This window comes from Dermacentor variabilis, chromosome 6 (assembly GCF_050947875.1).
Source record: "Dermacentor variabilis isolate Ectoservices chromosome 6, ASM5094787v1, whole genome shotgun sequence".
In the NCBI taxonomy this organism is placed as follows: domain Eukaryota; kingdom Metazoa; phylum Arthropoda; class Arachnida; order Ixodida; family Ixodidae; genus Dermacentor; species Dermacentor variabilis.
Window position 1 is genome coordinate 71,971,310 of NC_134573.1, and position 25,854 is coordinate 71,997,163.

At 49.3% G+C, this 25,854-nt stretch overlaps 1 protein-coding gene across 1 annotated transcript in view; it reads left to right on the forward strand.

Annotated features, from left to right (window-relative positions):
* The window catches only part of LOC142584858 (uncharacterized), a 172,640-nt gene that overhangs the window by 120,302 nt on the left and 26,484 nt on the right, over positions 1–25,854 (forward strand). Inside the window, exon 3 of the mRNA XM_075695167.1 lies at positions 21,777–25,398. Within this exon, the coding sequence (XP_075551282.1) occupies positions 21,777–25,398 (3,622 nt within the window). The remainder of the gene's footprint in view (positions 1–21,776; positions 25,399–25,854) is intronic.

Sequence of the window (25,854 nt, forward strand, 5' to 3'; positions counted from 1 at the left end):
GAAGTACTTTGTCGACCATTTTGACTCTGTCGAGCTCACAGCTCCACGCAGACGTTTGCGAGGTTTGTGTTTGCAATACACTCAAAACAGGTGATACCGCTCAAGAGAAAATTGGAGACTGCACCATTGGATACTGCAACGAATGCTAGCTATGCAGTACCCACGTAATAAAACTGTCTCTGCGCTGATAACATTATGTTGTGGGCAAAACCGGTCTTGCACTACCTTGCAAGGCTTTGGGAGTGACACTGAGTGTTCCCGGTCTGTAGCTTGTGGGGACAAACTGGTGCACATGAACGGGGCCCTAGCTGTGATAGAACAGAGATGGGTCCCTCTGGGTCGAACAGCGACGCACTATAGGACAACCAATGATCTTATTAGCAACGGGACAGTCTGCTCACGTTGGTATTCCTTTTTTAAGAACTGTACAAGAGCACGGAAAACGCGGGCGAAAAAACGCACACATCGGCACAAATATAGGCGCCACTTGAAAATATTTATTTTTGATCCCGGCGGTACCTTTTATGCATCAGATAATCTGTAAGTGCGCAGAATACCAAGGCACCATGAATCAACAGTTCCACACGAGCGAGGATGGCACACCCAGAAAATCAAATTATTTCCTTGTTAGCGCGATCAACGCCACGCTTACGCACACTTCGCCCATATTTTCTATTCGTTCTGCTTCTGTAATCTCTTTTGTAACCTGATTTCTGCTTTGGCCAAAAATTATACAAGTGTGAAGCTAGGGAACGCAACCGCAACTCTTACAATGCATCGCCAGAAAGCCACTGGCCACGATTTTTGACGTTATAACTGTGCTGGCGCAACCCATCTTTGAGGCAACGGCCGGTTTGCCCACTGTAGCTTGGACCGCGTGGCAACGGCAAGCAATAAATTACGTATTCAGCACAATCTACAATTCCTTTTGCGGTTGCTTTCGCAAGCACTGTTATTTTGTGCGTTGGAGCCGTGATCTTGCACAGCTTTCCCAGCTTTTCTGGCGCTGAAAAGCCCACACGCAGATTAGTTCGTTGGGCGTGTTTAAAAAAAAAAGATACGGGAGACGGTTTGCATGTACGGTGACACGCTTATAGGATTCCGCGCTTAAACTGCCTGGCCATGTCTTGACCAACATTTTTGCTGTCCCTCAGAATACGCTCTGCCACAGACCCTATAGCACTGGCTCTGGGTATCCAGCATCAATCAGCCTCATTATTTGTTAGTGAAAACTGAAGGCAACTAAATGATGGCAAGACTACTTTAGGACATTATTGAAGCGTAGGCTAGCAATTGGCCTTTTAACTAATTTACAGTGCGCTGAGTGCTAAGGTAGCTGGGGCTCACTTGTGTAGTTCCCCAAGAGACAACGATATGAAAGGAGTTGGTCCCCGCCATGGCGGCACGGAAATTAGCAATTGTGTTTGGCGGGTGCGTGTTGATAGGTTCTCTTTGAGTTGGACCCAGTTGTATCTGCCACTAAACTCTTAGGTAGTAGCCGACTTCAAACAGTATGTATGCGGATACTATTCGTATAGCTGCAGTCTTCTGCCGAGCAGCACTCTCGAACTATTTCTAACCATCGCCCCGGTTTCATTAAAGGGGCCCTGAACCACTTTCTATCGAAGTGAAGAAAAGCGCTTGAACGTAAAATAGGCTGTTCGATAAATACTTTGCCACAAGAAGTACTTCAATGCGTACAGCAGAAGCGGAGTTATTGGCAACCAAACAAGCCCTTCGCGGAGCTTCAGCTTCTTGTTCAGTCTTGCACTGCGAAGGCTACGGCGGAGCGGGGTATGCCGTCCACGCTCTGCCTACTGAAGATCACCGTGGCGCGCAGTTAAAATTTGCTTTTGGATGTTAACGTAGACGCCACTACCTATTCTGGCGCCTACCACGCGCCAAATATAAACGAAACGCTGTTGTCCTCAGCGAGCCGCTCTGCGCTTAGCCAGTGGACTCGCGGCGGCCACGGCATCTACGCTACGTAGCAGACCGCAGCTGCGTGCAACTTTAGTGCGCATGCGCAGCGTTCTTTTTTTTTTTGTGCACGACAGGGCCAACAGGGCTTCAGTGCCTGCTCGCGCTCCTACGCTCCAGTCTGACCGTGCTACATGGCGTGAATCGGCTTTGTCCTTCATCACGTTGACCGACGGATAGTATATATGCTTCAGAAGAACTTTCCGAGAGTTTGGCCTAGTTGGCGTTTAACTAGGCCAAACTGACCGTTAATTAACTGACCGTTAATAAAGACGGGGACAAGGGAAGCGAACACCAAACGACAACACGAGTAAAAACTTTCTGCTGATTTATTCACGGCAAAACGTGGCTATATATAGAGAAATATGACATCCGCAGAACGCAGCAACAAGACCAACAAGATCAGCATAGCGGACCAACCACTTATAAAAAAAATCTGTCTCCGACTGAAACAGCCTAATGGAAGTATCGCTAACACATTCTTGGCCTTTCTTTGTTGTATGATATGCCTCCATCAGTTCGCGTGCAGTCTGGTCCTGGCTTCTCCCCAGAATCTTTATCTCCTTCAAGCGTGGTTCACAGGGCCAAGCATTGCAGTGCGCAGCGAAGTGCGCCAGTTCGTCTTTAGTTAAATTTTGTTAATGTTCCCTGGCTCGATCGTTCAGGCACTGTCCAATCTGTCCTATATAAGGCTTGCCACATGCCAGGGGGATTTCATACACAAGTCCTAGATTGCGTTTGGCGTACGCCTTGGCATGCTTGCTGCCGCAACCTTGCCTTCTTTTAGGATCACCGGAGGTGCGAGGGCAGAGCCGCACCAGCTTAAAAGGTGCTGAAAAGACAATGGGTACTCCAAACCTACCTGCCACCTTCCTTAGGTTGTGAGTGACTTTGCGAACATGCGGTACCACTTCAAGTCTTAAGGCTATAGCAGTCGTCCTCACCCTTATTTTACTCCTAGATCCTTTTACCTACTGCTGGAGGTTTTCCACCACTGGCGTTATCGTCGAGTGAGGGAGCCCTGCCGTCTTAAGACGGGAAATGTGATGGTCAAATGCAAGCTGCGTACTCTGTGCACGCACGACTACTGTAGAGGCGACTCTAAACAGAGCATCGCGACTCCTCGTTTTGCAACATCCTCCTTGATTCACGTCAGCTATTCGCCAATAGCATCCGTGTACGGGAATCTGCTATATTACTATATATATATATATATATATATATATATATATATATATATATATATATATATATATATATATATATATATATATATATATATATATATATATAGGGAGAGAGAGAGAGAGAGAGAGAGAGAGGGGAAAACAAGGATAGGAAAGGCAGGGAGGTCGACCAGAAGAGCATCCGGTTTGCTACCCTACATTGGGGTGGGGGAAAGGGGAATAGAAAGAGGAAAAAAAGTGAGAGATTAAGCACTGAGTGCATGTGGGAGAGACACTATACACAGGCACACTATAAACGGTCTCTTAAGCTGGTGCACTTCAAGTATTGCACTAATGCACGAATTGCTTTTCGAGCCAGTGACGGGTGTGGCCACGGTCCGAGTATCTTTGACTCGGTCAACGGTCTCGAGTCCAATCGGTGCAAAGTTGCTCGCAGAGAGAGGCGTTGGACATCATAGCGAGGGCAGGTACACAATAGGTTGTCGATGGTCTCCTCGTACCCACAGGAGTCGCACACGGGGCTCTCGGCCATTCCCAAACGATAGGAGTATGCGTTCGTGAACGTCACTCCCAGTCACAAGCGGCACAGCAAGGTTGTTTCGCCGCGGGAAAGGCTTGATGGCAGTTGTAGCCGTAGCGTGGAGCCCTCAATCGTGGAGCGCTCACTGCGCCTCTCTGAAGAAGTTAGTCGCCATTGCTCAGGTCTTCAAATTTCTCTGCGAGAAAAACTGGGGTACACCAGTCCATTCTATGGTGCAGCTGTAGAGGGAACTGTTTCTCGGACTCCTGCTTTATAGTCTACCAGTGTTGTCAAATGCATGCAAGACGAACTTTCGCGCTTTGGAGAGCATACAAGGTCAAGCCCTACGCACGTGTTTAGGGCTTCCTCGGTGCACCTCAACAGCAGCAACAATCGCCATCGCGGGAGACCATATAATCCAGACACATGCAAGCGGTCGACTCTCTCACAGTGCACATTCGCCATCTGTCAAGGATCCCCGACCATCACTTGTCCTCCCTACAAGCCGAGAGGCATCAAGCGACCTTTTCACGAGTGATTAGCGCTCATCAAGAGTGTATGCCGACATCTTTTACACCGGCAGCGAAGCCTTCATCTCCCCTGTGGTGCCTGCAACATCCTCAACTGAATTTTGCTATTCCTGGAATTACAAAAAAGTCCTATCATCCATTGCCGGCTTTGAAGCAACTTACGCTCATATTAATGCACCAGACGTATCACAACCACATCCATACATATACCAATGGTTCTACCTCACCTACCAGCTCAACTGCCGCATTCTTTGTTCCAGCTAGGCAGGTTACAGTTAGATTCAAATTGTCACACATGACTACATCTACGTCGGCAGAACTTGCATCTCTCCATGCCGCTATGAAGTACATCAGCAAATAGCCAACAGAGAAGTGGGTCGTATTTTGTGATTCTAAGGCAGCTCTTCACAGTATTAAATCTGCATTACATCACAGAACTTACCAGCAGATGATACTGACATCAGGGAAGTGCACCACCAAGTTCTGGAAAGAGGGCACCACATTATATTTCAATGGATTCCTGCTCACTGTGGCATCGTCGGCAATAACCTAGCTGACAAGGCTGCCCGGTCTGCCCACGAAGATACCCAGACGCGCCCACCTTTGGCGAGGCCGGACGCTGCCAGGGAACTTCGCCTACTTGCACGCAAGAATCACAAGATATCTGGAGTTCAAGTGCCTTCATTTGCCGATTACATAAACTGGGCCCCACGCTACGAAATATGGAGTCCAGAAAAAAGTGAGGAGCAGGCTTCTGTAGAAAGAGAGCGAATGAGAAAAAAGTGACTTTGGGCTCCGCTTGCGACGTCCACGGGCCGCGCACGACTGCAACACTTGGCTGAGCTGTTCACGGCAGCGTACCTTCGGACCGTGTTCTTTTAGAAAACCCGAGGGGTAGTTCAGGACCTCTTTAATGCGCACCTGTGCGCCATTCCGGGTGCCGTTGGCTGCTGGCCCCTGCTTGATATGCAAGCTGCTTAGCTCTGGCCTCTGAACCCGCTATCTATATAGCGCGTAAATTGTGTTAAAATTCCAGGGCGTGGGAGAGACTAACGGCTATTAACCTAACGCAGGCAGCGACCGTATACTAAAATGGCCGCACAAACCGGTGTACCGCAGCAGCCAAGCCACATGCTTGTCCGCTAATTTAGTCCTCCCATTGCGGGCGGGCGTTGTTCAGTGGGGGCATTCGTCCCGGAATAGCAATATGCGGACAGTTCTCGACTGTTCGAGTTAGCGACAGTCGCGCCTTTTTCCGCCCGCGAACATTTTCCTGTTTATGAGGAGCACCAAAATAGGAAGCTGCCCGAGAAGCAAACTGAATCACTGGCGGAAGTCCCTCCTCCAGTCTGTTTGCATTCCGGAAGCGAATGTCTGAACTTGAGTCGCTGCTTCTTGTTCCTTCCTCCGAATGTCAGCGAAGGACGGCCGTTGATCCGCGTTCAGAGCAGAGCGGCCGAGATTTTTTATCCCGCACGGCGGCACAGGAAAAGCCAGGAACCAGTGTCACGTATGATACAACACACGAGGAAATCGAAGCGCGACAATGCGCGAGTGCAAAGGCAAAAATTGGGGCAGTTTGGACGGCGCGTGTGGGCAGGCAGCTGGGCACGCGCGCACGGCCGCCGGTGCGACCCGGAGAAGCGGACGTGCTACAGAACGCGTATTTACGGTGTGCCCGTTTAGCATATAGAGGTTCGCTATCTATCACAGCGCGAGCGAGCCGACGTCCTTTCTTTTTATTCTCCCCTCCCCCCGCAGTCTGGCGCGTGGTCTGCGTGCCGTAATCTGCGCGGCGTCCCTTTGGATTAGCCGGGGCGCGTGCGGCGACAAGAGATTTGCATCGCGCCGCCCGCCTGGCCGGCTCGTTCCGCGGGCGGCTATGACTGGGACGGCGACACAGTTGCGGCAGCCAGCCGCATGCACGCGCGGAGTGGTTATACGAGCGCGACGCATATCTGAGGAAGCGATCGTCGACGGACGACCGCGCCGTCAGACCGCCACCCGTCCCTTGACAGCACAGTGGCTATCGAAGTCATCCCGAGCTCGGAAGACCCGGGCAGAACGTGTTTCTCTCTCTAAAGAGAAATATATATATATATATTTGCTTACTGCAGCCGTGTTGCTAGCACAACGAAGGTCTGCGAACGTGTCAGTGAACAAAAGAAAGAATGCGCGGGATGCGCTGACGCAATTTTTGATCTGCACTTCCTCAACCCTGAGGCGGCAGCTTCGTGGAGCGTGTATTTCGGGCGCGTTATCGGCGTGCGCGTCGCTTGCGCCGTCGGTGCTCTGGTTTTATGCCACGTCATTATCGGGCTAAGCGATCGCGGAGGAAAAGCGTTCATTATGGTCATCGATGAGGACAGATAAGTCGTGGTGCGCGTTCCCGCAATTGGAACGGCGTGTTCATCGTTTGGTGCTGATGGACGCGCCAATGTGGCTGGGATTGGATAGTCGCGTGTTGCCAATATATTTATTGCGCGTTGTATATTCCCGTGGTACGGCAGGATACGCTCGACTTATGCAGTTTTATAATGCACGAAGAACGGCATGCGTCTGGCGCTAAGCGCGGCTGCCAGCGAAATCACGGCCTTTCGTCGCTGTTTCTTCGTGGTATTTGTATGGCTGTGTTTCTGCGTTGGATGGTGGATGCAAAAAACTTTATTAAGGTCCATCGGGACGTGCAGTAGCACGTAGTGGGCTGCTCCCAAGTCAGGACAGAAGGACCCAGCCTCTCCGCCACGTCGCGGGCCCGTTGGAGTGCCCATAGTTGGGATTCAAAATCGGGATTGCGTTGGGCAGCCTCCCACTTGGACGACGTAACATCTTCGTCGCTCCGTAACGCGGGGCACCGCCAGAGCATACGATCTAAGTTGGCAAAGTCTCAGCAAAGGAATTGTGAGAAAAAGAATCGACTGTACTGTAAAAAATGTTTACACCCTTAAGGGTTTTTTGTCGCACTGGTAACACCGTTACAGTTAGGGCCCCACAAAAATATATAGAGGCCGACGACGGAGGCCGATGACTGGGCGTGCGATGACAAAAGACGTAGTTGAGAACTATGTAATCATTCTGCCAACCTTGGGCGCACAGAAATATCCGACAAGAGAATTTCACAGGGAGAGATCTGAAACTCTCTTGTCAAATATTTCTGTGCATGCGCCCAATGCTTTCGGAATGATTACATAGTTTTAAACGGCATTTTTTGCCATTGCACTTCTAGTTAGAGCTCCGTTGTCCTCTGTAAATTTTTGTAAGGCCCTAACGGTAAGGTTGTTACCAGTGCGACAACAAAATACCCTTAATGCTCCAAATATTTTTACAGTGTGGTTGAAACCTCGTAATCGCGAAGGTAAGTGCAGAAAGACAACACCGACGTCGATTTATACAGTGACGAAGCAAAAGAAAAGACGAGTTCATAAAGCGGTCTAAGCGACCACCGTGCATGTGCTCGCGAGGCGTTCCACTTGCCCCGTTTCCCAACTTGTCTGGCGACCGCTGCAACAGCGCTGCCCGTTGTCTTCTCGGGCGCCCCTCAGAGGAGCAACCGCGCGAGAGGCTTAACGCATTCGCGGGGCTCCTGCTGCGGACAACAGCCGCGTGCATGAACCACAGGCTTGCGTCCACGAAATTCTTTGCGGGAGTGGAAATTATGTCTAATTGATGATTGCGAAATATAACGACTTATTTTACTCAGTGAATATGCACCTAACTGAAGGTGTGTAGTGCATGTGCACAGAAGGTGCTCCTGAGTTTTAAAAATCGACGGTGCCCATCGCGCACCATCGACAGGAGTATCTTTACGCTAGTTGCAGCGAACGAGTGATCGGAGACGCCGTATATAAACAGCCGATTCTCCCCGCGCCACTCCATAACCTCGTTTCGATGCGGTGCGGCCCCTCCTCTGATAATCTCGCTGATCGCGCTCGAAAGCCAAGCGGTGGAATCGCGCCGTTTTACAGGTATGAGGCCGCCGCGATGGAGATGCCGCTATGCAGACTTGACTTGACCGAGTAGTCAGGCGGTGTCTATGCCGCGAGATCCCAGGTGCAATGTAAGCAAACGACCACGCGCTATAGCGGTGCCGTTTATTTAACGCTGCCCGTGCACGGGCACTCGATGCAGGCGCGCTCAGCCTGTCGGCGGCCTGTTGGACAAACTATCCCACTTCTCCGGTCTGACGGGCGACACCCACGTGTCTCGCGAACGGGACCGCCGATGATGAGCCTTGAGAACATGGGCACGTTGCGTTTCGCGGGCGTGCCTCCGTCGGGCTTCCATATATAACTACGCCAATCTCTCCATCCACCGGCCGACTATGTAGAATGCGTGAAGAGGCAGTCTCGCGTTGTTGTAGCAAATAATTCTTAATCTTTGTTTTACGCTTACAGTAGCAACCTTAGAGCGTTCACGAATATATAGCTTCGAGAGCTTTGTATAGCCTCGATAGCCGCAACGTCATGGAGTTGCCAACGCACAAGGTAAAGGCCGTGCGCGTGGCTGCGATGAGCCGAGCATATTGGATACAGGGTCCAGCGCTTATTGACTCGCCCCCGAAAAGAATACTCAGGGACAGCGTTTAAATGCACACATAACAAGCGCCATACGTGAGACCAACTCTCTCGCAAGTCGCGAATGATTACAAACCCTTCTTTAATTCAAAAATAGGCAATCTGCCTGCACTTTCGCAATATCACGACTGAGTCATAAAGAACAGACAAGCTATTTATGGTATTGCATGTAGTTTCGCTCGCTGGAGAGCTTGTGACTTCTGAAGTGCTACTCCGCGCCGAGAGAGGTAAAAGCGTTAAAGTTTGCAGAAAAGAAAGAAAAACGAAATATGAAACAGAACAAAATGTATGTACGCGAGTAAAACCTCAACAAAATGTTTATATATGAAAAGCCTCGGAGTGATTCTTACATGCGAGAAACCTGGTGATGTTTGCATGCGAAGCGACGGAGGTAAATTAATCTTTATACTTGTTACGAAGCAAACTTTGGTTAAAGATTTCCCAGCAGGCCAATTTCTCAAAGCCAATTGAAACATGTATCCAAGACCCGTCTGTAAGGCCGTTGTGAATGTTCGCCTTGGTTAAATCATGTATTCACTTTTTTGTTTACTTCAAATGCGTGCTCGCTCGTCATCTCTGGGGCTATTTCTGTGTCTGTGGATTTGCTGCCTTGTAATGTTGTGCTGTTGGCTCGCACCCGAGTCGCCTTCTTAGAACACTTCCAAAGCCTGCATTGGGAAGGCGCTGGCGGGACGCTGTTGGGCGAAGAAGGGAGCCGCAGGCAGGGTTCTTGCGCAGCTCTTCTTGCGAGCACCACAAAAAGCTTTTGGGAAGTGTTTTGGGAAGTGGGAGTCGAGGCTCCACCGGCGGCTCGGGTGGTTCGGGTAGCACACTGCGTGACGCGAACAGAGACAACGGGCCGATGTCCGAAGTGCGCGATCGGAGCGACAGATTACTTGCTCGGGCGCGTTCTTTAACCAGTGCACTTGATAGCTTTCCTTGTCGACTATGTACTCTCGACGTAACTGCTACTGTCCTGTCTCCATTTAAATTCAGTTCAAGTTATTCACATCCGCGATCTTGAGAGCCAGGACTACCGAAGTACGAGAGCAGGGCAGTGGCTTAAGGAGAGCCGACAACGACCACAAACGAAAACAGGAAGAAATAAGAATAGGCGTTGGAGGAAAAAAGAATGAAAAACTTACTCCGTCATGGTATATAAGGGCACGGTATTGGACTGACGGTTACACGTAGCCTCAGCGGAGCGCTAGAAATCGTATCCATCTGGCGCTCAAGAACAGATTTCTCGTCGCGATGCGCGTAAAATTATAGTATTGTGTATCTCACAGTTTCTGGACTCCCACAAATATCAGACTATTGATTAGTGGTTTGACCTATGCGACACAAATGCTGTTCATAAATAATACGTTCTGTCGAAAACGTTTGTATATCGACCCGTATACATGCTTATTCTTCTCCGGTGATGTCGCTTCACCGGCTAAAAAATGTTAAGCGTAATCGCTCGAAAGAGGACACGCCTGCATGCATCGGACGTTTCTCAAATGTTACAGGCAGTTCTACTCGTTGTCTGTTGTCAAGGGGCATTGTGTAAGCTGATTGGATGCGGCACGTGAATTGCGTAGTATTTTCTGGGAGGCACGCGGGCACCAGCGACTAATGCTGGAACCTTCGCCGAGTCATATAAGACGACGCGTTTGACCTGCGGATCCGATTTCAACGATCGCCTACTTTGCTCGTCGCTATCGTTGTACCTTATTGTTACTTGGTTTGCTGGACACTAGTTCGCCCAGTGATGAGTTAATTACGTGATTCACAATTTTGGCTACTGTGCTCTTCACCGTAACTATACAACGTGACAATATAAGGACATCAACAAATGGTACATTCGCTTGTATTTCGATGAAACAACTTATTCGTTATTATTCTCGATAGCGAATCGCTGACGAAGGCTCTCGAGTCGGTTTAGCGAAGAACTGCTATAACAGATAGCACGGATGGACACTTTCAACTGTGACGTTGCACCGAAGTGACGAGAGTCGATTTAAAGCCATTGAAATGTATTTAGGGAATGATGATGATTTGGAAAACGACGTGCCTAAGATGGATCAAGGTTTCAAGAACACGAGGTGTTTAGCGTGCAGTGGTTGTTAAAGCAATTTGCCCCTTTCCGAGATTTGGTGTTTGTTTATGTTTTCTCGCTGGATAATATGGACAACTTGGGTCACTGGGCACGGGCCGGAATAGACAACTTGCTGCTCGCTGCTGTCTGTAAAAAGTAGACAGCTCGGGTCACTGGGTATGTAATACTATGTGCTCACACTTCGACAGGGGGTATGTGCAATCGGGTATGCACTATTGGGTGTGTGCCCGTTCCTGGTCAGTCACCAATGCAGAAGGGACGTGCCACCTTGACACAAAGACTATGAAGCCTCGACTATATGCGACCTACTCTTCTGTGCCCCGTACACCTTTCATCAGCATTTTTTCCTCGACAAGCATCATACACCGACTTCTGTGTGACGCATAGAGCTAAGAGCTGCAGGCTACGAGACTGTACTTTTGTCATTCGCGACTCCTGCTAACGTGTTAACCCAAGCAATCTTCGCGTCGTTTACATTGAAAAATTTCGTTTGACCTGCGTGCTTTCGTTTTAACACACGCTGCTTTCTTCGGTGGTACCGAAAGCAGGACACACTGCTTTCAGCAGTGAGCATAATTCAGAAGCGTCTGCATGGAGAGTGGACGATTATCTAGTCGTTCCACTGTATTAGATATTGACTGTTGTCTGAAGTTAAGTCGAGGACAGTGGTAAAATAACCTAGTACGCTACTAGAATTACGACAATGTGGCCGTCAGCATGTCAGTTCGCAGATGTTATGTAAGCAGCAGCTGCACGACAAAATTAATGGCAGGCAAGCTGCTTCGTGCTCCTCATAGACGCACAGCACCATCTACGATGCTATTACCCTGTAGGAAAAGCGGGCGAAAGTTTCATCTTTTACGCAAGACTTGGACAGCCGAAGCAAAACGAAGTCCTGTCAAAGAGCTACTGCAGTGAGTCACATTCCTGGCTGATTCGCCGACAGGCCTCGCAGAAAGATTGATATGCCTTCAGGCATCTTTCACCCTCGTCTTTTACTTTGAGCATTTGCTCTAAGCCTTCGAACGCGGAAGAGTTTTGGGTCACTTACGACAGCGCGTTAATTGGAGCACTGCCGATACGCCTGCCTGGAAAGCATCGCCGCCGATTACTTGTTCCGTTCTTGCTCAACCGCGGCCAGCGGCTTCCGAAAGACGGCGGTGAACCCAAGCGAGCGACACGTGAGTAAGGGCGGTAGAGAAATGCTTTTAATAGCCGGGCCTCACGGCTCGTTAAGCTGGCGTTCTGGAGAACAACGCTTCTTGCCACAAGCGGAAAAGGTCACTTGGTTACAGGTTGCATGTGTTGCGCTGTCCCATTAGCGGCGTGTAATGGCCGTGCGCGTTTGAACGCGCCGTATTTACAAAGGCAAAAGCAAACGATGCCCATGGGTACAGGACAAGTTGTGCGTCTATGTTTAGTTTACTTCGCCTATGTTCGTTTCCTACCCTCTGATTGATTCACCTTTTTTTTTTCACTCTTCCATGCTGATACTCATGGCATGGGTTTCTGGCCCTTCAGAAAAACCAGAAACATATGCAGTCACTGCTGCCAGTGAACGAGTAACATGTTATTCATTCTGTTAAGCAGGCTGAAGATTCACAGCACACCCTGTACATGTGTGTGAAGTTGCGCACATGGTGTAATGTTTTGGGGTGGACTGCCACCATCGACAAGAAAGCATCATAGCAGAACGGGAACAAGGACCAATGTAGGTGATCCACTGAGCAACATCGGCCCCGCATTGGACAAGGCTGGTTGGACGTTAGCCTCGCATTATTACGTTGAAAACGTGAGCTCAAGAAAGAACCATCGAACATAAAATGCGAGAGGTATGTGCGGAAAGGTCTGAGGGAAGAATTATTGTTAGTCCAAGTGCACCCTCAATGGCCCCAACGTACTGACACTACTGGCTTTTAATTGGGCAGAATTACTTAGGGTAGACTTTATATTGTGCAGTTTGCGCTGACTGCCATGTTGATGTCTGGCCGCGAACTCTCCACAATCAAGTGGAGATTGTGACCGAGGGAGCGCTGGTGACACCATGGGACTGTAGCTAAGGAATTTAAAGTCATATACGATATTAGGTGGAACTTTAGTTTCAGGGCGGAGGACGCATGCTGTGTGAGAAACATATTCGTGTAAATTTGGCATATGGTGTCGATTGATTGCACATATGACCTCGTCAACCATGTAACTCAGGCGACTGTAGAAAGCATGTGTACTTTGTGATTGCTTGTAGTATTGCAATGCAGTCAGATAAGATATCACGAGGAGCATTGTGCGTACATCAAGGAACAAGAATAGCAAAGCAAAAAGAGCTGTAAATGTCGACGTCACTGGCAGGTGTAACAAACAGAAAGAACGGAAAGTAAGACTCACTTTAAGAGGATATGAAAGGAGATTGTAGAGTCATGCACATGAACATGAAAGAGCACCTTAAGTAAACTCGTCATAGGCAGGAGCAGCTTACAACATGGTACAAATAAATTATTATGTTACAGCAAGGGGCACTGCATGCAGTGGTATCTACAAAGGTGTCAGTGGACCTCGGAACAGAATGATGCGCATATTACTGCAAAAGAAGAAGTTTAAGTACAGCTAATCATGACATTCGGTGGTGGAGACGATGACAACTACGACGGTGACGGTTCCCTTGGTTTCAGGGCCTTTTCATCATCCTCACTGCCTTGCTCGCTCTCCGCGACAATTTTCGACACGCGCTACGTCCCCCCCCCCCCCCCCCCCCCTTCGTGATTTCGTTTCACTAGTAGCTCGTCCGAGCAGATACCGACGTTATGAATTCATACCATTATTATTGCGGTGAAAGCACCAGTACCTAGACTTTTGTGTTTGGTTAGGTGATCTATAAGCCTCATCAAAATTTCGTGTGCGTGTGGCATTGTCACTTAATGTTCGGTGATGAAGGATCACCGGTCATTATTCACTTCCATTTGGTGAAACTTCGCCAGATGAAATCAGCGATTTGGTTTACATTGGTGGTCGTTACGAAGGTGGCTACGAGTGATCGCCAAAAAATAACGTAAGGGCTGCACTCTATCTTAGAAGAGCTTGTCATACTCTTCGCACAAGAAATGTTGAGCTATTTCGGAGCCCAGCGGAATTAAGATCAAGAAGCCTGCTGTACCTTTTGGGGCAGCGCTAAAAAGGAACAGGCACGGGTGTCGGCAACAAGTATACTGTCGTCAACAAGTCTTCAACTTTCCTCGTCCACTGTCTTCTGGTTTATCGTTCACATTCCTACATGACTCGTTGGCCCATCGAGCGCTGTTGTACAATTTGGTGTAGAGCCCGAGTCACTTCGCGTAGACTTGACTCGTAACATGTCTGGGCTCTACCTTCTGGTGCAATGGCGCCTATTTACACATAGACGAATAACGTGTGGGAGGAAGTGGGATATGCAGCCCCGGCAGAGATACCGGAGGTATGAAGCATGATTACGCGGCGATGCCGAAACGTCGTCGCGCCAGCGAAATGGAAGAGTGGCTGGATGAAGGCGAAAATGAGGTTTCCAGGAACGACGGCATTCTTCTCGCCTAGCGTCGACGGCGCTGCGCCGTCCCCGTGCGGCGGGGGTTACCGATAAAGCGGCGTCGGCAACACGCAGCGCTTTGATCGATTGGGGCTGCATGGTTTGCACGTGGCTTCCAGCGGCCCCGACTGACTCACTTCCAGTTGCGGTTCCGAGGTGACGTCAGGCCCGTTCCGCCCGGCAATGTTCCTGCCATGGTGAAATCGCGCGGGGAGGGAAGCGCGAAAGTGGCCACTGATGGAGAGGGGGTCGTCACAGACGGAACAACGTTAATCAGGACGATACGTTTCGCAATGGCAAAGAGGAGCAGACGCAGATCGATAACGACGGTCGGGACTGCAGTCCTTGATGTGATCGAGGTGCGGTTGCGGTGTGATAGAGTAGATCGACTTGTCTTGTACTTGCGCCGGGCTCAAAGTTTTCGCCAAAATTATGCACCCGCTCCCGGAGGAGTTGTATCACCGTTGCTTTCGGCGTGATAGCTAAGGAGAATGTGGAGAGATTGTTGCGCCACTTTTTTTTTGCAGGAAGGCGTCACAGAGCTGCAGCTCTGCTGCGTTATTTTTCACGTTGCTGTCTTTCGAGGAAAATATAGTCTACTTTTGGAACCAACTATCCGTGACGCAGTTATAAAACTAACAACGAAAAGCTCCACGGTTGAACATGACGCGCGAATGTCACAGCCTTCGTCTGCACTTGGAGAAAACATTTTGTGTAGACCACGAAGCCAAAAAATTAACGGAGCATATTGCATTTCTTTTTTTGAAGAATATTGCGTTTGCCTTCGTAGTTCCAGTATTGCGTCACCTATTTCATATCTGGCAACTAAATTATTAAACGGGTAATTTGGACACAAAAGACTGTTCAACATTTTCCGCCGAAGTAGCTACACACGAAATACTTCTGCATAGACTTGTCGCGATGAAGCTTTTTTTTTTTTCTTTGCAAACAAATAGTGGCCCATTCTATGCCGAATTACATGCGTCCTGAGGTACGTCTTCATCTGTTTTTGATTTTGCGCTAGGCAAAGATGTAGGAGAACATGGTCTTGGCTTGTAGCGCGAAGTGAACACGGACACAGAAAGGAGCAGACAGGACCGTGTCCGTTTTCACTTCGCGCTACATGCCAAGACCATGTTACCGTACCAACTCGCCCAACTGTATATCCTTTTGTAGGAGGACAGTTAGGTGAGGGAAGGAGGCTGCAATGTACAGGCAACCAGAAACAGTTGAATAGTAGGTGAAAACAGAACCTATTAGATCAACGAAAGACTGACAACAACCGATCCCCAATAAACTACGTGCTACGTTGCTTGCTGGATATGCGAGCAATTTATATTATCTCCGAATTTTCACAACCCCATGAAATTTTCACTTGGAGAAACTATTAAATTGAATTGTAGTCGACATTTCAATTTCTCGTGGTTTCCCAAATACAAGTTCTCCAACACGCTTCACATCCATGGGCCATCTGGGGTCGTTGCGGGATATTTGTGCATTTTAAGATAAATGTCCCGCCTCTTTTATGCCGCACACTGCCATGCGAATGGTTTAGTGTGGACCATTAGTACAAGTATTTCCTGCTCATGACGGGGGCAAGTCCTAACCTGTGACATTCAGGTGGTGGCTTGGGCTGCTTGTTATGATGTAGGGAGGCAATACTTTGACAGCGGATCTTGTTAGTAGCGATAAGCTTGGAATTATCAGTAGGCTAAAGACAGCCGTATAATTCTGCATGATATCTATTTGGGGCTGCACGGAATGCATATGTCAACTACCAAAAATTTTTGTCCACGTCGTCCCGCGAGCTTATATCTCGCAACATCATCCAGAAGTGTGATCTATGGCGTCTGTCCATGACCAACCCTTCCTGGAGCGGCCGTTTGCGGATGTTAACAATCTCGAGAAGGGACTTCTACTGAGCAACCGAAATAGCATTCATTAATCTAAGCATGCTCCAAAACTGGCCAAGCTTACTGTTGTGGCAAAGTTAGCACATACGCTCGTGCTTTGCACACAGCGAGGTATTGATGAAAACTTACCCGATGTGCGTATTACACGGCCCGCGTGGGGCTTCGCAGGCGATATTATTTGCTCATATCCTGTTTCCTATCGGTAGTAACTTTAACCGTCAAACAGCATTGAGGAAATCGACGCGTTAAGTGTCGTTACCGACAGCAATGCGCGTCCGGCGTCAGTGTGAAAGTCCCCGCCAAGCGTAGGCGAGACCCAGCTGTCCCTGGGGAGACTGCCCCAGCTGTCCAGGGCGCGTGGCCATCGTCCTTGGCGGCTACTTTCTAGAACGGCCTCGCGTACACCTAGTTCGCGGGCAAACAACAAATTTTCATCGAACTGGATACGTATATAGCTAGGCATGCGTCGCACAGATTTTTCACTCTTTCTTTTTCCCCTTCATTTTCACTTCCGGAGTTGCGCTGATTACGCGCAGCGCGTTTTCTCGTGGGCCCGCTTCGGGGGCAGCGAGAAAGAGCAGGGTTTTCCCGATTTCACGGTCCAGCACCGCAACCCTGCGCTGCCACGTCATAGCATCGCATGCTTCCCACTTGTGGACATGAAAGGAATGTCGTAATGCACAGACTGAGCAGCATGCGTTTTATGGCCGTGATGTGGGCTTAAGGGATCGACCGGGAAATTAAACTCGAACCTAGCTAGCGGAAATGCTTGCAATTCTAGTCGAAGCCAATACTTTGCAGGGCAGCTACGGTTCAAGAACGGTAGGGTACAGGGATCAAGCAAGGTCTAAATAATGGTTTTCCAAGCAGCGGTCTCCGACTCCTCTGTTTAGCTTTTCCGAAAAAGTTCAGATATGTAGGCTAATCTGCGCATCTGACAGAGCCTTCCAAGTGAAGGGAAAAACAAATAATAAACGAGTAGAGATAACCAAAAAGAAATAACAAATAAAGTGTTAAAAAACTGAAGCGCTAATTAAATAGACGTGTTACACGAAACCATGGTGCCGCTGGTTTCTAACCCTGAAGTAGTTCGAAGTGTGGGCTTTCGTGCGCAAATTAAGCCGATGTTACAAACGCAGGCGAAACTGGAAAGAGCACTACACTTCGGAGTCATTTTGGAATTCTTCGCGTTTGAATTTCTGAGCACTGATCATTTGACTAATAGAAAAAAAAGCAAACGTTTGCACCGATAAGGAATTCTTTCACAGCTGTGGCCTCCAATAACTTTTCATCCAAGCATGTCATCCAAACTGACAGTGAAAGGTTGTTCATTGTTGAGTCAGTATGAAAGTGTTTGTGGTAATGCAAGGTAACTCAGCCTTCACGGAGCGTGTGAACGGCTCTTTATTTTGCGCTCATATTGTTCAGTAAGTCAGTGTTGTGGGTCATAGGACAGTGCTTCCTTGGAATGTTAGGTGCAGAGATGACCCACAAAATAACTTTGCTGTTTTGTTTATTGGCATCAGAGGGTGAGCGGTATTTCATCGAAGGGCGATAATGAAACTGGTAGTGGCCTGGCATACCGCATGGAAGTGGAAGGGTGCAATTTGGGTGCTCCCGACGGTATGCTTTAGACATGCGTGCTTCACAAGCCACGTTTGGTGAACGGCCTGACAGGAAAGTTTGTAGTAAGTTTGTAACATTATGCCTGTGAGATGATAGAGATGCGCCATTTCTTCCTAGGTTTCGTGCAGCTGTCATAAGCGATGCACACTAATTGCAAGTTTAGATACTGGCAACTTTGTGTACCTCACGATTCTATGTCAGCGCTTCACATTCAGCAAAGCGCAGTGGTGACATTACAGAAGTATAATCCACCACGGTTAGCCACAACTACACGCATGCAGTAACCTCGTATGAAATGTTCCTAGCGTTTCCTGTTCACAGTTTATTTGTATTTTTCAACGTATGCGTATACTTCAGACAGCCGACGCTTATCACATTCCTACTGCGCTGTTTGAATCCTGGTTAGACGCTGATTGTATGGTGACCCAATTTAAGAACTATGCGGCCTTGGTGAGCCGTAGCGCGCGAGTGCGATAGCGATACTGGGTGCTGTTGACCTTGTTAGAAATGGCTATTATGGCCTTGAATTATCTTACCTGTCCCTTAATCAACGTGCTGCGATGCATAGGGCACGTCTGTGGCGTCGTATACGTGTAAATATTCGGTCCTAAATATAGGAAGCGAGGTTTGATAGGAGCTTCGCCAAGCGAAATGAATTTCGACGTTCCGCTTGCTGTGATCCTGGAGTCATCAGCTGCAGCCGCTTGCCTGGTCGGAAATCTGCATGGTCACTTTCGCCTTCGTCGGCGCAAATCTTTCCCGGCATCTCCGTTGGCAAGCGCAGTCGTAAAGTGCATTCGCGAGGCGTTGAGACGCGGCTCAATGAGCCGAGCTGGTGCAACGACTTTTTTTTTGCGAAGGCAGCCGTATACGCCGCACCCCCCACCGTCGCACCTCGGTTTATTGTTGTTTATTACTGCGGCCGGTCCTTAATGGTGACGATGTTGCACCGCCGAAGCCGCCCCTCTTCGGCTGAGCAGGCGGCGTTTCCAAAAGAGGCGCGGGCTTTCACCGCCGCGGCCAAGCCGGGGAATGCGCCATTGTGCGTGGCACGCACACCGAGTGCACCGACGAGGAGCACGTTGCCCTAGCCAGCGCACGTACACGCAGGCCTTGGAGGGTTCACGACCGTGGGAGAGCAGCGGCGCAGAGATGTAGAGAGTACGCTGGCGAGGCATGGTGCCGAGACGTTGAGGTCTCCATTTGTGCTGCTCGTATATAAGCTACGCGTGCCCGAGAATCGCCGTACAATGTCCAGTGTGCAACCTGGCTTTGCATTGTTGGCCCGCGCAGTGCGATGAGCATTCGTCGTACAACTCGGACAGCTAGGATGACCCTCGTGGGCTACTGCTGCGTCTGCCAACGCTAAGCATTGAGCGCAAAAAATCTGGTGCGGGTCCCTTACGAAGGTCAGGAAACGCGCTGAAAGGGGAAGTGAATGTGTGTTCGCTGTTGAGAGAAGACAGGCCTGAGTCAGCGCGCCACATTTAGACACATCGTGAGCAGATTTGCGACCTAATGAGGCATCATGTGCCAACACCAGGCTTTCTTTTTTGCAAAAAAGAACGCAAGTAGGAGGAGTGGAAACAAATTTCATTCGAGAAAAAAAAAAGAGTGACAGAGCAGCCCGACACGCGCAGCGCAGTCACAGCGTAAGCAGGAGGAGCGGCTCCACAGGAGCTCTGTTTTCTGCGTCACGCACTAGAATGTCTTCGCGGCGAAAATCTCTTTGAGTCGTGTGAGAACGAACACTGTCCGCCCGTAGTCGACGGCGAGTAGCGGCTTGTGCTGCTCTCTGCGCAGCGGTCTGCTGAGCCCGACGTTGCCTGGTTGCAGCTGCGCGCGTGTAGCTCCACGATTCGCTTCTTCAGCAGCGGTTCGGGCCTAGCGAGGATTACGCGATGAAAAGGGCTTCAGATTTTTTACTTACATCAGTGCCCCTGTAACTGTGGTACCTGCTCGACGAAAACACCAATAACTGACGAGAGTCGTAAGAGATCTCTGAAACTGTCGTTAACGATTCTGTTAGGGCTATCTAGAGCTTGCCACTTATTTCCGGTACATTTCTTCATTGCGGGCGCACCGGGCTACTTGGGTCTGTTTCCATCCATGTTATATGAGATGTCTAACACACAGCGCACTCCAATCGCTGTTAAGACTAAATAAATCTGTCAGGCCCTACCACTGGCCACCGCCGACGTCCGGCCTTCCGAAAAAACTGCAAGAGCTTTCAATTTAAGTGAAGAATTTAGTACATGTAAAAGAAGAGACTTTATGGTCCGAGAGCACTACGACTCTTTGATGGACGCTGTAGAGTTGGTTCCCGTAACAATTTAGAGTTTCTAATGTTAATTAACGCACCCCCTAAGGCGATAGAGCAGTGTTGTTTCATCCCTGTCCCATTAAAATGAAGCTACAGTCCCGGATAATCTAGCGCGCGTCATGGTTCTAAGCCGTCACTAAGGAACCGAAATAGGATATTACCTTTCAGTTTTCTTTTGAGGCTTACTACAAGGTGTCCCAGGTAGCATTATCCAGAGTTTAGAAATATGTTAAGGCCACGTAGCTAGACAGAACTAAGGTAATCTTGTTTGACGTCGCTTGCAGATACTTAAGTTATTTTTTTTTCATTTCACCAAATTATAATTAGTCTTAATTAATCGATGAACTTCTCAAATGTGATAGATGAAAAGCGTCAATGAAAAAAATGTAGAGCTACATGAAAAACTCCCGATGCAGCTTTCTGTTGCTGAGTACGTGCTACATAAAAGTGTTTTTCCGAGCGTGAAAGAAGGCTGCGCATGCACGCAGAGTTCCTCTAGCGGCCAGTCGCGTTGCAATTTTGCGTACATTTTGAGGCTCCTTTCACGCTTGAAAAAACACTTATGTGGCGCGTATTCAGCAACAGAAAGCTGTATCGGGAGTTTTTGATGTCGCTCTACTATTTTGTAATTGACACTTTCCATCTAAATATATTATTTGACAAATTGAATCATTATTACTAATTATCTAAGTAGGTGGAATGAAAAAAATAATTTGAGTATCTCCAAGCCACGGCAAACAACATTACCGTGATTCTGTCCAGCTACGTGGCATTAAGATATTTTAAAACTCTGGCTAAAGTTAGCTGGGACACCCTGTATATATTTAGACAATACTGATATTCGCATTACTTTCTGAATTTGCTGATGATAATATAACACAATGTAATAATCAGGATTATTTGCTCCCAAATGTTAGCTCTGCACAACCCTAAGATATGCGCACGACATGTGTAATTAAACGAGAAACACGGTAAGAAAGACATAAGCGTAAAGTCCATGTACTTCCATTTCATATTTCCCATTTTTCCAACGATCCAGTTATCCCAAAAAATCTTTTATATTTACTTGGGATAAGTGGATCGCTGGATCGGACTCGCAAAAAGAAGGCAATACTGTCGCACTACCGTTATCTTTTTCGCTCCCTTCAAAGAAAATGTGGCCAGAGAAGAAATGTTTTTATGTGATGCAACATAAAAGATGCGAGTAATGTCAGCCACATTGACTATGCACAGCTTCTTTTTTCGGCAGAAACTTCCTCCTAGCTTGTTCGTTATAGTACATGTGCTACAAAGATATTGAGACACAGTAAAGCAGCTTGCTCTCTCAGTAATTTGGTGCCTTCATGTGCATGTAGTTAATTCAATGTAGTGCGGCTCTGTCGTGGTCAATGTGTAAACTTCAGTGCTCTGTGTAGTAGTTGTGGGCTCAATTTTAACAACGGTCCTTTTTTTTCTGTTTCTTTTTTCAGATGCAAAAGTCCTCAAACAATCTGTTGGGGACGTCGTCTGAGGAGAGTTTGCTTATCCAACAGGGGACAACAACCGCTGGGCCCGCGGACCAAACAAGTGATGAACCTACTACTCTGCCACCAAGCTCGGAGAGTAGCTCTGGAACGCAGACGAACAACGATATATTCGGCACCGAAAACGATAAACTGAACGACATTGAAGCCGATAAGCTAGCGAAGACAGAAGCTCACGTGGAGCCCGAAAGCGCTGTTGGTGCCGAGACGCCCGCGGTAGCGACGAATGGTACCACGACACCTACGCAAGTCCCTGCGACAGAACTAGAGCCAAATGCAGCTGATGTCTTCGCAACGACTGGGTCAAAAGAACACTCAGTGCCGTTCCACGCAGAAGGCACGAGCGTGTCTAGTCACATGGATGGCGACGGTGCAACGAGCGCGTCGTCCATGGTTCCTGTTACATCAGGCACATGGCCACCGGATGGAGCTACAGCAGCTGACGATTCCGCGGTCAACACGGAATCAAATGTAAACCCGGAAGCGACGTCGTTTGCAGCGACAACTACGCCGCACGCCTTGCGGGAGACTACTTCTTCGGGGTCCTTCGCTACTCAGCAGGCTCAAGCCGTACCGTTTTCCACTGATGCTCTGCAGCAGTCCAGTTCGGTGCCGAGCATTGGTGGTCCTCAGAGTGCAGAGAGCGCCGTGGAAACGCCCAGTGACGGTGTTTACGGAGGCGATCCTTACTTCCAGCCAGCAATATCCTCACCTGGTATTGCAGCGGGTCCTTTTCATACTCCGAGTCTTTATTCTGATCCGCTGAACACGAACGTTCCGGGCTATTTTAATCCGACGGGAACGAACGGCGTCACCTTCCCTAGGTTTGGCCTGGGGTTCTCGCGTAAGCGCTACTCTAGCCCTCCAGAAGTGGTCACCGTAGAGCAGACATTGTCTCCGGATAGCGTTGATGACACTACACCATCTGCAAATATAGCCCCTTCGGAACAGGGTCACGCGTACGGCGAGGCCTCACTACCTGTCACTTACGGCACTACAACCGAATCTGAGGCCACTGATTCTGGAGCATCGTTGCCGCCCTCAGCTCCTGACACTACTACTGAAGGAATCACTCATGCAGCACCCTTTCTCACGTCGCACGACGTTAACTCTGCTGATTCTACGTCGCTGTCAACAGAATCTCCGGCTCAGCACGCAAATGCGGGCATGCAGCATAGGAGTGAGCTGACCAGTTCTACAGAAAAGCCACACGACGAAGAGACACCCACTACAGATCCCACGCCTGCTACCAATGTTCATGACGGTGCACCCGACGTACCGACTACAGAGTCAAGCGTGATGCCTGAACCTTTCATTAATAGAGCAAAAATGGGCAGGGCACGTACCATCGAAGACCCAGACCCAGATTCGAATGATGTAACCGGGCAGGGACCTCGAGAAATGACGCAGTACACAGAGCCTCCGGTAATAGGTAAAAATTCGCTACAAGATAGCACATCTGACCCGGAATCACCGCTCGCCACTAATTCTGAGAGCACACCTAGTGTCAGTGCAACAGAGGAACCAACGACAGCTTCTCCAATAGAGAGCACAGCGACTGCCTCAGTCATGTCAGAACCGGCTACAGCGGCCCCCACAGGAACTGTACCTTCAGATGTAACAACGAGCCACACCACCGGTTTCATAGATCTTGCGCAGACAAGCAGCGAGAGCGCAACAGGAGCACCTACAGAGAGTACAATGTCGACCCCTGTCATTACTACCACGTTTCGAGATTCTGGAACACCTTTGCAGGAGACCACGACTACGCATTTGGCTGCAGAGGGCGCTACTACGTCACAGACCAGCGACGCAAGCGTGTCCCAAGCACCGGTGGAAATGACCTCCTCATCTCCTGAGGAGGCTACTTCAAGCTCAGTTACAGACGCTACGACAGAGAGTGTCACGGATTCAGCGAAAACTGCACCCACAGATTCGTCTACTCAGAGCGTGCCACAGTCGACGGGAGAATCAGGGGTTTCCACAGATTCGACAACGGTTGCTAGTGGCGACAGCAGCACGCAGTACCCGGGTATTTCTGTTACACAAGAAACCATTGACGTTTCAACGGACACTGCTACGACAGAATCTCATGTGAGTTCACAGGATGCGACATCCCAGGTAGAAGCATCTACAGACGCAGCGTCAGGACACCCAGAGTTAAGGACAGAAGGCGATTTCACGACAGTGACCCCTGCTATGACAGATGGACCAGCAAATGAGGGCCCGCCGCACACGCAGACCAACCCTTCCGTTTCAGGTACAACCGAAATCGTTCAGTCAGTTGGAAAGGAAGAGTTGACAACAGAAGAAGAAGGCAACATGGGACGAAAAACTCCCATCCTATCGGAGGGGACCACTTCCCTGGCAACCGAGCACGCATTGACAACGCAGGAAGTACAAACAACAGAATTACCGACGTACCAGGCGACAACACCCCGTTCGCCTGTTATTTCGAATGAAGACGGTGAGAGTACACCATCATCTGTATACGCGGATACAACGCCAATAGCAGACAACAGGCCAGCCGAGTTTACAACACCGATTGCTGAGGTTGCAGCAACCACAGAAGGCAGATCTACAACACCAGAAGCCGACAGCACAACACTGACAGCTGACACTACAACAAATCCAACTGCCGACTCTGCAACGCCAGCTGCTGACACTACTGAATCCCCAGTTGTCGAGACTACGGCACCTCCAGCTGCCGACACTGCGGCACCACCATCTGCCGAGACTACAGGACCGCCCACTGCCGAGACTACGGCACCGCCAGCTGCTGACACTACGGCATCACCAGCTGCCGAGACTACGGCATCGCCAGCTACCGACACTACGGCACCACCAGCTGCCGAGACCATGGCACCAGCACCTGCCGAGGCTACGGCACCGCCAGCTACCGACACCGACACTACGGCACCACCAGCTGCCGAGACCACAGCACCACCAGCTACCGAGACTACAGCACCACCAGCTGCCGAGGCTACATCACCGCCAGCTGCCGAGACTACAGCTCCGCCAGCCGAAAGTACAACACCGACAGCCGAGATTCTAACCCACGCCGCCGAGACCACAACTGCCCTGAGTGGTGTGCCTGAAACGGAACCAGCAGCAGGCGAGGTGGCAACGTCACCATCGGCTGTCGGAATTACAACAGTAGAAGTAAGCGATGTTGTAACGACGACAGCAGTCGAAGCTACAACACCTGGAAACGCCCCGTCGACGGAACCAGCTACTGACTTTTCAACGGCATCAGAGGTGACAGGTGGTTCCTCGGCAAGCCGAAGTCCTAAACAACTCTCTGAGAGCACGTCCATGTCTCTGCCAGAGTGGACCACGTCACCTTCTACTGAACACGATCCCAAGCACAGCTTCACGACGGCCCCTGACCTGTTCTCAACTACTCTATCATACACAAGCTGGCGGCAAAGCACAACACATCCTTCACCTTCTGAGGAGCCCGCTGGCCGGGACATTACAGAAGGGACATCCTGGAATACGGATACTACAACGGCCTCCTCTATACAGGACTGGACGTCGTCGACCGAGGCGCCAGCCTACACGTCGGGTGAGAGAAGCTAACATGTTGTTTAAGAGCTGGTAGCAGCGTTTCTCTTAATGTGACGACACTGGCTGCCATAAAAAACCACAACACAAATATCGATCAGTGACTCCACAGAAATAGGCTAGAACATCAATCCAAAAACCTTTGTTGTGTAACGCAGTGGGTCATATCTTGCTTATTTCCAATTTACCCACAATTTTCACTTTTAACGTGTTCTTGTGTCCAACAAGGAAGCTTCGTCGTCAACGCAGCCAATCTTGATTGATGAGAACGATAAAACATCTCAATGACGACGCGGGAGTTTTGTAAGACAGTATACGGGACGCTTTACTCATGTCGTTTTGGCTTTGTCATCCAAGGCATGCACCTGAAGATCGTCACGTTTGCGTCAGCCCTTGCGCCTTCGTTCAAACAGCCTTTTATATGAGTGCGCCTAAAGTCACGCCTGAGTAGTATAGC